The sequence below is a fragment of the Gopherus evgoodei genome, chromosome 1 (genome assembly GCF_007399415.2).
Source record: "Gopherus evgoodei ecotype Sinaloan lineage chromosome 1, rGopEvg1_v1.p, whole genome shotgun sequence".
NCBI lineage: Eukaryota > Metazoa > Chordata > Testudines > Testudinidae > Gopherus > Gopherus evgoodei.
The window spans coordinates 114,449,342-114,464,656 of NC_044322.1; the positions used below are offsets into that span (position 1 = coordinate 114,449,342).

At 38.9% G+C, this 15,315-nt stretch overlaps 1 protein-coding gene across 5 annotated transcripts in view; it reads right to left on the minus strand.

The window, feature by feature from the left end:
* Positions 1–15,315, minus strand: part of NCK2 (NCK adaptor protein 2) — a 170,051-nt gene that overhangs the window by 45,438 nt on the left and 109,298 nt on the right. For all 5 annotated transcript variants that reach the window (XM_030569699.1, XM_030569669.1, XM_030569684.1 and 2 more), the window contains one exon: positions 12,122–12,363. In XM_030569699.1, the coding sequence (XP_030425559.1) occupies positions 12,122–12,347 (226 nt within the window). In that variant the 5' untranslated portion in view covers positions 12,348–12,363. The remainder of the gene's footprint in view (positions 1–12,121; positions 12,364–15,315) is intronic.

Consider the following 15,315-nt stretch of genomic DNA (forward strand, 5'->3'; position numbering starts at 1 on the left):
AGATACCCCTTTCTCCAGATCATTTATGAATAAATTGAATAGGATTGGTCCTAGGACAGACCCTTGGGGAACACCACTAGTTACCCCTCTCCATTCTGAGAATTTACCATTAATTCCTACCCTTTGTTCCCTATCTTTTAACCAGTTCTCAATCCATGAAAGGACCTTCCTTTTTATCCCATGACAGCTTAATTTACGTAAGAGCCTTTGGTGAGGGATCTTGTCAAAGGCTTTCTGGAAATCTATGTCCACTGGATCCCCCTTGTCCACATGTTTGTTAACCACTTCAAAGAACTTTAATAGATTAGTAAGACACGATTTCCCTTTAGAGAAACCATGTTGACTATTGCTCAAGAGTTTATGTTTTTCTATGTGTCTGACAATTTTATTCTTAACTATTTTTTCGACTAGTTTGCCTGGTACTGACATTAGACTTACCGGTCTGTAATTGCCGGGATCACCTCTAGAGAACTTTTTAAATATTGGTGTTACATTAGCTAACTTCCAGTCATTGGGTACCGAAGCCGATTTAAAGGACAGGTTACAAATCTTAGTTAACAGCTCTGCAACTTCACATTTGAGTCCTTTCAGAACTTTTGGGTGAATGCCATCTAGTCCCGGTGACTTATTAATGTTGAGTTTATCAATTAATTGCAAAACCTCCTCTAGTGACACTTCAATCTGTGACAGTTCCTCAGATTTGTCACCTACAAAAGCCAGCTCAGGTTTGGGAATCTCCCTAACATCCTCAGCCATGAAGACTGAAGCAAAGAATCCATTTAGTTTCTCCACAAGGACTTTACCGTCTTTAAGCGCTCCTTTTGTATCTCGATCATCAAGGGGTCCCACTGGTTGTTTAGCAGGCTTCCTGCTTCTGATGTACTTAAAAAACATTTTGTTACTACCTTTGGAGATTTTGGCTAGCTGTTCTTCATACTCCTCTTTGGCTTTTCTTATTACTCTCTTGCACTTAATATGGCAGTGTTTATGCTCCTTTCTATTTGCCTCACTAGGATTTGACTTCCACTTTTTAGAGGAAGTCTTTTTATCTCTCACTGCTTCTTTTACATGGTTGTTAAGCCACGGTGGCTCGTTTTTAGTTCTTTTACTGTGTTTCTTAATTTGGGGTATACACTGAAGTTGGGCCTCTATTATGATGTCTTTAAAAAGCACCCATGCAGCTTGCAGGGATTTCACTTTAGACTAATTAAAGATCTACAAGTCTGAGTCTAGCCAACTAATTAGATAATACATGAATTATACAATTACTCAATTCAGTACCAATATTTGTACTTGAAAGACAAGGTCCATAAACGTTGACTAAAAAAAGAGGATTTTCTTAGGACCAAAATGTACATTTAAAAAACAGACAAGACAGCTGTTCTGTCAAGAGACCAGGTGTGAATCAAGTCTTTAGATATAAAAAGACCTCATGCCATACAGTCTGTATCACAACCTGGAGTCACGAGGACTGAAAACTGTGATTTAAAACCCTAGCAATTTCACAGAAAGAGATGTCAGACACCCTAGAGCAGCGGTGGGCAACCTGCGGCCCATCAGGGTAATCTGCTGGCAGGCCACCAGACAGTTTGTTTACATTTGCAAGGCTGCCCACAGCTCCCATTGGCCAGGAACAGCGAACCGTGACCACTGGGAGTTGCGGGTGGCCGTGCAAATGTTAACAACTGTCTGGCAGACTGCCAGCGGATTACCCTGATGGGCTGCAAGCAGCCCACGGCCGCAGTTGCCCACCACTCCCCTAGAGCCACAAAGCTTTACTACAACTATTAATCCTCAATACTTTAAAACTGCACATTTTGGAACCACAGCATGCTAACAAAAAAAATCCAGACTATTTAGTTTAGTTATATGGCACTCAACACTATACGATCTGAGCACCACATACATTAATTATTCTCAAAGTCCCCAGGAAGTAGGGAAAATATAAGAAAATTTATCTTGATTTACCACAAATTTCCTCTTTGAGTTACAAGGTCCATAGATCTGTTAACCAAGACTCAGGCTATTCATCACTACATGGGCAGAACCAGACATGTCAGTCACTGACAGGGAAGGACACAACCAGCCACACTCAAGAATCCATCAATTAAAGTAGCTTCTACAGGAAGGAAAATTTCTCCTGGGGATGATGATCCTTATAAATAGTTATAAATTTAATTATTTTCTCTGGTAAGAACAATGAAGGAATTTTAAGTGTAAATATATCTCACCAACATATGATATACTTCAATGAGGAAGGCTCAGATCTGTAGACCCCATAACTCAGAGAACTGAATTTTTCCGTTAGGCAATATAAATTTTCCTATTCCCTTTCATTTACAAAGTCCACAGATCCAGCAACTATTGGGATTTTCATAGCAACACTCCTTGAGTCAAATCAAAGTATATATGGTCCTAAACTACTTCTCTGCTTCTTGAAAGCTACAGCATAGCCTTCCTCCCTACAGAGGCCCATAACGTCTGAATATCCAGCTTATAATACTTTAGGAAGGCATGAATGGACAAAGTGGCTGCCCTTCAGATCTCCTCATATGAAACATAAGTCCTCTTGGACAAGGAGGCTGGTGCTGCTCTGAGTGAGTAAGCTTGATGTTTGTTGTTGGAGAGACTCCTTAACTTGTAGGCTTCATGTAGATGCATCATCTCAGTCATCTGGAAACAGCAGATTTAGATACTTTCTCTCTCTCAGATGTCAGATGGAAGAGAATGGCTAGAGTATTGGATTTAGATTTAGCTAGGGATGTACATAGATCTTGAATGCTCCATATATATCCAAAGAATGCCAGAGTTTCTCTATTGAATGACATAAATTTAGGCAAAAGGGGAACACAATCACTTGGACTCTGTGATGACATGGGAATATTTTTATGAGGACTCTATGTCTCAGTTTCCCCTATGTGCTTCATTGTTACCCAGTGAGTGGAACGGGACCGTTTGCTTTCAAGTCAGGTGAAGAGACATTGGTGTGGGTATCGCTTAGGAGTCTACGCATTTGTCTCCATATTAATGGAGCACCTGAGAAAACAAACAATGGTGAACCCTTTCGCCAGGATGCTGGCACCTAACAACCAACAACCCAGAGGGCCTTCCCTAACTCTTCTTAGGGAAGCTGAACAACAATCCCCCAGCTCAAAATCAAAGGCCTAGAGAGGTATGAGATGAGGGTTAAGATCTGGCTGCTGAAAGGAGCCAGGGCTCTTACCTTGATTCTGACAAATGAGGTCAGATGGATAGACACCTTGGCTGGGTTCTCAGCTAACCAGAATGGACTATACTTTACCCTTCATTTCTCTATTCTATCCTAATGACTTCATATACTGTGTTCCAGTTAACGAATAAACACTACTGTTCTGACAATGCTGTGGGAGTGTTGCTGCAAATGCTTGGTGAGGTGCATTAATCCCTGAAGAACGTACAAGTCTCCATCAGGAGTCTGTCTCAGTTGGACTCGCTAAACAGAGCTCATGATGTGAAGCAGGTGTGTGGAAGGCCCAGAGATCTGACATACTGAAGGGGTTCCTCATAGAGACTGTTACAGAGCTGCGGGTATAGCACCAATTCTGTCAATCTGTGACAGGCTCTCTCTGAAACACTGAGTTAATTTTTGGTATGAAGGCGGGGTCTGTTCAAAGAACCACTTTATCACTGTGCAGTAATGTTCTTCAGTAGAAAAGGCACCAAACTCTGATACCATCTGGGAGGAACAGATGGTGACCAGACAGGCCAAATTAATAACAATGAAATGAATAGTTACTTTTTGAGGGGCTCACAGAAATGTGACACGTCAGGGCATAAAAGAACCAAGTTAAGGTCCCATGGAAAAGCTCAATGAATCTTAGAAGGATGATTTAAGGATGCAGTTCTGAGGAAATGTTTTATATCTTTTCTTGCCTACAGAGGTAACGATGCTAAAGAATGCAGACACTTGACATTTTAAGGTTGAAATTGTGATGTTCTTGTTCAAAAATCCTGGAAGAACTCCAAGATCTACAATATAGAAGACACAGAAAGAGATCACATTTCCTGCACCACTGCTCGAAATTTCAGCCAAGTTCTAAAACGAGAAATTGGTGGAAGCCTTCCTAAATGCACACAAGTGGAGATGATGCCTTCAGAATAGTGGTGTTCTTCATGTGAGACCACCCAAAAACTAGCTAATTAGCATGACCTGGTCTTTCTTATAAGTTTCCTCTAGAGGCAGATCTAGAATCTAAACCAGTGGTAGGCAATCTGCTGCCTGTCAGGATAATCCGCTGGCAGGCTGCCAGTTTGTTTACATTTGTTCAGCCACCCGCAGCTCCTAGTGGCTGTGGTTTACCATTCCTGGCCAATGGGAGCTGTGGGAAGTGGAGCAGGCTGCAGGGATGTGCTGGCCGCCACTTCCACTGGCTGGGAACAGTGAACCGTGCCCACTGGAAGCTGCGGGTGGCCATGCCTGAAACTGTCTCGTGGCCCACCATCGGATTACCCTGATGGACCATGTGCAGCCCACAGGCTGCAGGGTGCTCACCACTGATCTAAACTGATCTAGAATTAAAACTACTTTCTTAAGAAATCACAGAATTCTCACTGAAAAGGCTTTTCCACCTCCTGGTTCCTGTTTAAACTGAAAATTCTCTGTCTTACCATGCGGCTACCCAAGGGCTCCTGTATCTGCAAGAACTCTTTCTTGTCTTAAACCCTCTTAAGACAATGAGTATTGATATACTCTGGACCAAAATGCTGGTGAAGGACTCCTGCGTCAGCACTTTGATCTAGGGGAGGGCACCTTGAGGACCTCTGGCACAAGCTAATTATTCGAAGTTCCTCCTCATTGCTATAAATGCAGAGACCATTTGGGTACTTTACCAGTGGGGTGGAGCAAGAACACATGTTTTTTACCTTCATGTCTTTCTCCTCCTTGCTGCACTCCGTAGAGATAGGCCAGGAGCACCAATGGAGTCCCAGCAGTGGAGAGGAACTGGACCCTTAGATCTCCAGCAAAAGGGAGTGAGAAGTGAAGCTCAGAGGCACAACTGGGTACTACTGAATAAAAGTCTATACCTAAACAAGCTCTTTTTTCGTTTCTTTGGAGGGTGGGGGCGTGTGTGATCTTTCTTTTCTGCAGCAGAAGGTCTGCTTAAAGCTTTCTTGCAGCTACGGAAGCAGAATGAAACACTGACAGGATCTTCAGTGTGGCTAGACATGCCCTCTCTGCCAGTGGTTCAAATGGTCTGGTTCTGCCTACATAGGCCGTATGTTGGTCGGGAGTCACTGATTAATGGAACTGTGGATTTTGTGGACAAAAGGGTCTTAAAAATAATTGAGAAAATTCCACAGAACTTCAGAAAACCTTCATTAAATCAGTCAGCAACAGCTGCATCTAAGGACATGGGGGAAGTGAGGGATTTCCTGTCCCCACTGTTACACTCACCAAATTGATAGGAATCTACATGGGGCACTAGGTCCAACAGGCACCCCTCTCCAATAGCTTGGTGGAACCTTCACGTCCAGCTCACATAATCACTCAACTTAGAAAGACTGATTTCCCATTCTCCCACTGATTGCTGGTCATCCTTCATTCTGCCAATAATCACAACTCTCCAGCTGTGAATTGTTACTCTCTCTACCTCCGTCTCCCTCAGTTTCTCACCCACTCCAACTTCAAGTGTCCCACCCCAATATCATCCCTAAAACTAAGTAATCATAGAATAACACAAATATTTTTAAAAATACATGCCTTCACTCTGATCAGTTTGCTCATGCCATCCCACTGTCTGCTTACATGTTTGCATGTGACACAACAGGGCCCTGATCCTGACGGAGGCCTTTTGCGCTACCTAAATCTATCCTCCTTTTACAGATGAGAACTGAATAGCAGAGAGATTAAATGTCATGCTCAAGGTGCCAAATAAAATCTCCAAATAAATTATGATACTAGAAGAAACATGGAAACAGCAATAATAGAAAGATGTTTCTGCATTTTTAGTTCTACTATCATTACACCAAAGAAGCATGACAGTGCCATCAGCTAATCTTGTCAAAACCTATTTAGGTTATCCTAAATAAGGAGATAAAAATTTATTTAATTTCCAAGGTTGACCAGATCTGAGGTGTACCTGCACACACATAGTAATAAAATTTGAGTCTTCATGGGTACCATGGTGTAGCTTCAGAAACCGAAACAAATGTGAGGAAAAGAAAGAAAGCAATATTTCAAAAAGGGAGCTTTTAAAAAGGATTCCTCTACTAAAGGTAATAGATATTTCACTAATACAAAATACACAGAAAATGCAATTATCCAATGATGAGTTATTGTTCTAAGTTTGAAGACAAAATTCAATCATTAAATTATAAAACAAAAGGATTTTAATTCAGCTTTAAGTGCAAATCTCAAAGCAATTTTAACTATGAAGTTGTAACAGAAGTCTTCACAAGAAATCACTAAGAAACGATAAACTGGTCTGTTCCCTGGCCTGGGCAAGTGTCCTTAATCCTAAAAAACAGATCTACACATAGTTTATCTGAGAAAGAGGCATTTCATCTCTGTGGTAGATTTATAGCAACAAACTGTTCCTAAAACCTTGCAGTACAAGGTTTTATATTAAATTAATAGAATTAATATGATTTATTTAGAGTATAACTCTGATCTGGAACTACTTCTCATACATTGTACAGGACCGAGCACATTTTGGTGCTACTGTAACAACAAAAACAGAATTAATTCAGTAGTGTTCTTCCTAAAAACATGGATCAAACCACTTGGGACTTCAGTTTATTCAATTTTACAGTATTTTACTGTAATTCTATGTATTCTACAGAAGACTTTAAAAACGTATAGTAAATTATGATTTATAAGAAATTGTTCTGCTCAGACTTACAGTGGCAAATCCTTTAAGTGGTAGGGTATATGTTAGATTTCACATATTAATAAGATATACTTCACACAAGGCTACAATACACTACATGTAATTATAAATTGATAAATGTGAATACATGTTGTTCCATTTGCCACCTAGCACTGAAGTTCACTGGCATGGCACTATACAACAATTTTGCTTTCAGTACTGCTTTGAACATTTAATATATGATCAGATCAAGGGATCATCATCTGCATCTGGCAAAGTAAGGTAAAGGGAAAGTGTCTCTATGAAGCATTTTAAAAAACAAAGATTATTTTTCTCCTCAAATTCCTGAAAATAATTGCTAATCTGGAATCTCTTTCTCATCCTTCAACAGCACTCCTACAATGGGAGTTGTGCTAGTATCCACCACAATGCTTTATTATATATTTCTCTACCTTCACGTTTCCTGCTTCAGGCAATAAATGAGTACCATGATATTTCTTTTTTCATTAACTTGCTCACAACAGTTTCAGAATATTTTCCTTGGCTTTTTGTAGAAACTTTTCTTTAGAAATTGTAATGTCTTCATTTTCTTTGTCAGAAAACATTCCTTAGCCCAAGGGTTTCATTTCTCAGTAATCGATTATTTTACTGAACATATTTTATTTTTATGAAAATGCAGTTAACTTTATAGGCTTGGATTAGGCCCATAATGCTAGGTTTGTGACTATTTTACAGTCTCAAATATTTCATCTGATCATATATAAGACATAAATGAAATGTACTCAATGAAAATAAAACAAGATGTATACACTGAGTTCTCTTTCAAGTTCTTTTATTTTGGATATGGGACTCAATATAAAATCATGATGACCTGCTTTACATAGTTGGAGTAACACTACAATAGCACCAATCATTCCTCTCTAATAGAGCTCACAGAGTGGCAACAGCCAGCTGTTGTTCTTCCCCCAAATCCTTCATCTGAGGAGTAAAACAGGGATCAATCCCATCTCCTCTCCTCTTCAGTATATGAGATCACATGGAGAGGTAACAAGACATTATGGACTGTCTTTCAACATTATGTCAATGATATCCTGCTGTACTAATATTTTCTATAGATACAGCCAATGCTATCAAGATGGCTACAGTCTGCAAGAGAACACTTGGAAAAAGAATAGCTAGCTGGAAATAAATCTAGGCAAGACTGATGTGATGTTGATCATGAGGGAGAAAAGTTTCAATGACTGGTGAGGACGCTTAAATCCTATCATTGAAGAAGTCTGTCCCTATTCAAAAAAAATGGTACACACCCTGGACTCATCCCTAATGCTGCATGGCTGAGTTGTAGTAGTAGTGATAAGAAATGCCTTCTTCCATCTTTAAATTGCTAGGAGACTTCACTCCTTCTAATTCTTTGAATTAGAATCTGATGACGATGATCCACTTTCATCACCACCAGACTGAACTATTTTAACTTTGTATGTTTAGAGCTGAAAGTGGAAGCAATGTAGAGGTTCCAGTTTTTGTAGAATGTAGATGTCTCTTCAGCAGAAAGAGTCAACATGAGCACACTATCCCTGCTCTCCAATTCCTAAATTGGTTCTCTATCTACTTGTGTTGACAATGCAAGGTCTTAATCCTGATGATCCCAGATACATCTATGACTGCAACTCTACCAATGAACCACCAAGACAACCATACTTCTTTTGGATAATGCAGCTACAAAAATCAAGATGAAATGCAAGAGCCAGAGACAAAGTACTCTGGTAGGAGGGAGGGCCTGGCTGCAGAATGAGCTACTAAATAACATTTGACTAGCCTACAGTCCGGTCAACTTTAGTGATTTTTACTCATTTTAGCTCATTTTACTGCTCTCACCACAGCTGTTAAAATATGATGGTACTACCTTACATATCTTGGTGGATCAGGGATACAGGTGTGCTTACTGACGCATCTGGAAGTTGACCCACTGACAACATACACACTCTGACAAAGACAACATATACATATATACCCACCTACATAAAAATCATGCACAGTAAGCAAACTCTCCATAGAATCTGGTAAGGTCAAAATCCAGAATACCCGTGATTTCAGTATATCCTTTACTGGATTGATTGGATTTATAGTTTACTTCATTTCAAGTTATTAATGAGTGAGGGGGTTTTGGTCCATACTATAAAGGAGGTCCGAACTATATAATCATAATGGTTCACTGTGGCCTTAAAATCTATGCCAAAAATTAATAAAAGCATCATTTCCTTCAGTGATCCTTGGAGAAACATTTAATCTTATTCATAGTTCATCTGAGAAAGAGGCATTTAATCTGTGTGATAGATTTATAGCAACAAACTGAAACATGAAAAATTGTGTTCTTATGGGGCACTTCAGTTTGGGCGACATGCTGGAGATCTCATGCAGCTAGTGGTAAAACATCATTAAAGTTTCTGAAAATGATAGATAATTTTATAACATAAAAGATATTGTCCCCAACATGAGGCAAGTCTATTTTCAAATTCATTATAATGGATAAAGATCAATCAATCACTGGAATGGAAGTTGGTGGTTGCCTAGTGACCAGTGATCATGACCTAATTACATTCAATATGGGCAAACTGCAATCTATATAGTTGGTGCTTCAAAAGGGCCAATTTCCCAAAACCAAAGAAAATTATGAGAAAAATTAATTGTGAGGAAAAATGTAGGCAGAAAAATGTGAATGAAAATTGGGAGTTCTTTAAGAGCAGTTATTAGATGGCTAAAAAGCCATGTTTCTATAATTCAGAAAGGGGACAATTTTCGCTAAAAGACCATCCTGGTTCAGTGGTGAAGTGCCAGGTGCAATTAGAAATAAAACAGTAATGTATAACATACGAAAAATATGTTAATATAAATCAGACATTATGAAGTGCAGAAAATTGATAAGGGAAGCTAAAGACATCAGGGGAATTCCATCAACAATGAAAAGCTGAGAAATTAATAACAAAGAATTACAGGATAGATGTAATTAATATTAATCAACATGATTTTATGGAAAATAGGTTTTTGTCAAACAAACATGTTTTCATTCTTTCATGAGATTATAAGTTTGGTTGACAAAGATAACTGCATAGATGTAACATACTGCAGAACTTCACAGTTACAAACACCAGAGTTATGAACTGACCAGTCAACCACACACCTCATTTGGAACTGGAAGGATACAGTCAGGCAGTAGCAGAGCAACAGCAGCAACAACAAAGGCAAATACAGTACAGTGTTAAATGTAAACTGCTAAAAAAATAAAGGGAAAGCAGCATTCTTCTTCTTTGTAGTAAAGTTTCAAAGCTATATTAAGTCAATGTTCAGTTGTAAACTTTTGAAAGAACAACCATAATGTTTTGTTCAGAGTTACGAACATTTCAGAGTTATGAACAACCTCCATTCCTGAGGTGTTAGTAACTCTGAAGTTCTACTATACTGAGACTTCTGTAAGATATTTAATTTAATACTGCATAACATTCTGACTAAAAAGTTAGCACTACACAATACCAATAGAGCACACTTTAAATGGATTAAGAACTGGCTAACTGATGGATCTCAAAAAGTAGTTATCCATGGGGAATCCTGGGGGCCTTCCTAGTGGGATTCTGCAGGGACTGGTACTAGGGCTTGACATTACTTAATATTTTAATATATGATCTAGAACAGGGGTTCTCAAACTTCATTGCGTCGCGACCCCCTTCTGACAACAAAAATTACTGCATGACCCCAGGAGAGGGGGACAGAAGCCTGAGTCAACCCAAGCCCCAATGCCCTCGGGAGGAGGGCAAAGCCCAAGCCCCACTGCTCTGGGCAGGGGGACTGTAACGTGAGCCCTGCCACCCAGGACTGAAGCCCTCGGGCTTTGGCCCCAGGTGGTGGGGCTTGGGCTTTAGCCCTGGGCCCAGCAAGTCTAAGCCAGCCCTGGCCACTCCATTAAAATGGGGTCATGACCCACTTTCAAGTCCCGACCCACAGTTTGAGAACCGCAGATCTAGAAGTAAATATTAAAGCACTGGTGACAAAATTTGCAGATGATACAGAGTGCTAGAAGAGTAAATGATGAGGACAAGGCAGTCATAAAGAGTAACCTGGATCACTTGGTAGTCTGAGCCCATTAAAACAAAATATGTTTTAATATAGCTGAAAGCAAAGTTATACATCTAGATGCAACAAGTGCAAGCCATTGCTACAGAACTGAACTGTATCCTAGAAAGCAGTGACTCTGAAAAGGATTTGGGGATCATAGGAGATGAGCAAAAGGGCTAATGTGAGCCTTGGATGTATAAACAGAATTGTGAAGAGGAAAGAGATAATTTTAGCTCTGATACTGGAAAACTGTGTTCAGTTCTGGCATCCATATTTTAAAGAGGATATTGAAAAATTAGAGAGGATGCAGAAAAGAGAAAAAAATGTTTAGAGAGCTAGAGACAATGCTTTATGCTTTACAGTGAAACTTAAGGAGCTCAATTTGTTTTGCTTATCAAAAAGACGACAGAGGTGACTTGATCACAATATATAAGTACCTTCACAGGGAGGACATACTGGGTATTAAAGGACATTGCATATATAAGGCCCTCTGTGAGTCATATTTAAAAACACAACACAACAGTGCCCCAGTTAAGTGTTTTAATTTCACAGTAAAACCCTTTCAAGATTTACACTATTGTACTTAATCCAATACAGAATGTTTCTTATTCAGACTGCAAGAGTATTTTGCAAATGAAAGCAAAGAATTTAGTAGTGAAAAGATTAAACATGTGCATACAATGTATTACCTAATTTCCAAATACACCTCCCCAAAACACAACCTAAGTTCTTAAAAATGTAAACAGTTATACTTTTCTTTATGTGGCTAATGCATTCCTGTGAGGAACTGATGGGCAGATATAGATAGTGGCTGAAATATTCTGATATTCAATTCCATGCTTCCACTTGTACTTTCTTTGAGAATAGAAGAGTCAGAAAATGCTCTTAAGTTAATGAAAAAAATCAAGCACTATCATTATGAACATGTGGCATCTGAAAAGAAAAAAAATGTTTCTTGTTTTATTTAACCTTCACACGGATGTGAGAGAAATCTTTACTGATTACATCAAATATTTTTTTTCTGCAACACTGAACACTACCCCTCAGTATGAGAACAACAAAATCCCTCAGAGCATTAATTTTTTCTAAGACAAATTAGGATGTTAAAAATTAATTTAAGAGTTACCGGTTCTATTAGACCCCAGCAAAAATACCATCGGACTTACCCAATGTGTCTTTTAGATTTTTAACCAGGGAGCCTTTCTTCAAGCTGTTCTTTCGTTCCACGTAATTTGATGGCACATATCCCGTTTTGTTGGCTGCATTTCTTACCCTCCACCATGTTTTGGAATCATCCAGCAGCCAAAGACGCTCATTCTTCTTGATGTCAAGTTCTTGGTCCTGTTGTGCGGTGTAATCCCACTTTGCTATAACAATAACTTCTTCTGTCATCTTTCATGGAGTCCCTCTGCCATAAAACAGTGGAAAAGTTCATTAACACATTACATGTATCTCCCTCTATTATTTCAACATGAAAGCATGTAAACGTACACTCCTTTGGGGAAAAACAGGCATATACAGAAAAAAATTGAGGAAAATCATCCCAATCTGACCTCTCTTAAAACTAATATCATTATTTTATTTTCTCACTAAATTAGGATATCCTAGGAATAAATTCTAGTCACAGCATGTATTTAACTTTCTTCTTCTGGAATATTATATAATGTTATGAGGCTATAAGAATATCTATAAAAGTTTTTAAACTTAATACATATAGTCTCTATAGACAATTATAAAATTGTTCCTACATTCTTTTAAGATCCTGTTCTTAATAAGAAAACTAGTAGTACAGTCCAAATAAGATTTTTCCTTTCCACCCTCATTATCACACTTTCTACATTACATCATTCTATAATAACCTTCATTCTAGCATGTTCCTTATACACATTCAAAATACTTAGGTTTAAAAAGAAGAGTGTGGGCTTTTTTTTTTCTTTTTCCTAAAGAGGAAGATGTGACATTTTGGGTATATTTGATTATATAATGAATTTGTACTTCAGCAGTGAAAATAGTTATGTTCTTCTAGTCTAGAGCTTCTCAAACTGGGGCAGCCGCTTGTGTAGGGAAAGCCCATGGCGGGCTGGGCCAGTTTGTTTACCTGCCCCATCCGCAGGTCCAAGCAATCGTGGCTCCCACTGGCCATGGTTTGCTGCTCCAGGCCAATGGGAGCTGCCAGAAGCGGCATGGGCTGAGGGACTTACTAGCAGCCGCTTCCAGCAGACCTGTGGATGGGGTAGGTAAACAAACCGGCCCGGCCCGCCAGAGGCTCTCTCTACACAAGCGGCGACACCAGTTTAAGAAACACTGTTCTAAGTCTGTATCATTTTAAAAACTTTACTGCTCTTTGAGTCTTTGTTCAGTGACCCAGGTAAGGGATGGAAAATAGCTATGCCATCTTAGAAGCCCGTCTTCCTTTTTGTACCCTGGGTTGGCAAGACAGGAGGTGGCAGAGGAGAGAGTCAGCAAGCAGGGGGAACACACAGCCAAGGCTCCTCTCACCCCCCATCATTCTCTGCCCACTTATTCATGAGGTTTGACAAGACTGGGTGAGTAGCTCCTTCTGTCCACCTATGACTGGAGCTGTAATCTGAATAGCTGTTACTCAGTTGAGCAGGAGAAGCCTTACTCCTCTTTACTCACATCATGCTGAGTACGGTCTAGGAACTATTTAGCCCTAAAAATTAAGGCACTTTCTTTAAAATAAAATAATAATAATAATAATAATAATGCCTGCAAAGCATACGTTTCAAGAGATAGTAAGTATAGTAACATCCAAATAAATAATAAGAGTCTGCCTTATTTCATCCTCTCAATAACACTTTGGTGATCTTTGACTGAAAAGTAACATGAGATTTCTATATTAAACAGCATCGAATTATTGCTTTTTGATCTTTCAAGAACAGTACGGTAGCTTTTTTGAAAGCATGAAGTCAAATGTGTGGACATCTCAAATGTGTTACAATCTGGTAGAAACAGTTTTTAAAATACTTTTCAATTCCAAACTCTGAGCACATTTTCTTTATATCATTTGTCTTTAGTACCTTGTTTTTACCAGTACACTATTACAATTGTAACATGTTACAAACTATTTTAAGAGCTCTTATATGGCTGTAAGGTAATAAAAGCAATTATTTTGGCGTTTTCCACTCAGGAAATTATAATATTTGAATTGAGGCTAATTTTGAAATGTGATTGCATAAATAGTATTTTGGGGGTTTCATGTTTATGGCGGTCTTCATTTCCAGATCCAACTTGTGTAGTACCTACCTACAGTACAGGCTATGCAAACTCGGAGCTGTTGTGACAAAATGAAGGGGAAGTATGAAAAGACAAATGTATCTTTAAAAAATCAGATAACTGAATTAGGAGACCACAAACACTAAGATGTCCTAATGATGACGGTATGATTATAGCATGCTGCCACTACAGAACTGAGTTACGGTTGCCTAGGTATTGGATACTGCTGATCCATTCTTCCAACTAAAAAAAGATAAAGTAAACTGACTGTCACCCCAAAACAATGGCCAGGACAAAAATTTGTAGCTAACATCGAAGTCATGGCATGAAATTTTTTCTTAAATTCTAAAAGAGATCAGAGGTTTGTCTACATCCTCATTTCTCAATTGTCGGAGCACAGGATACAGAGTAGGAAGCATGCAGCAGCTAGAGATGAGATGGTGAGTTTGAACACGAGTCTATATAGATAATTCTTTCTGATTAATTTAAGAAAGGGTTTTGAAACTTTAAACAATTAGTTACAGACAATAAGTGGGGTCTTTACAATTCACAACAGCTGCAGCCTGCTGGAGGAAGAATAAGGAATAGGTGGTATTAAGATCCTTTGAAAACTGAATTTTTAAAATAATTTTACCCCTCTGATAAAGACAGACATAGTACAGTTTTGACCTTTTGAACCTAGTTCCTGATAAACTGACATCTCTGCCTTCAGTTTATATAAAATGGACAAACTTCACGGATCAATAACATGATGTAGCCATAGGGAGATTGTAGTTGATCCCATTCCAGTTGTTGGTGCTGTCAATACAATTTCTCTCTGGTTTAGATTGGTTTATTTTATTTTCAGCAATTGTGAACTGGGACAGGCAGCTCTCACTACTCCAGTGGATATGCAGAACATAAGGAAAGTTACTAATACACTACTAGTGACGTTAATTGACAGTATGGTTGTGCAGAAGAGCAGCAATTACCAGGTTTGGGGTTTTGATAAAGGTTAGCTCAAACCTAAAGGAAGGTTAAAATTGAATTTCTCACATACTTCAAAGATTACAAGTCTTTAGATAAACAAAAAATGTTAAGACAAAGATTCTCTTGACTGACATCTGCCACATTTGACATCAGG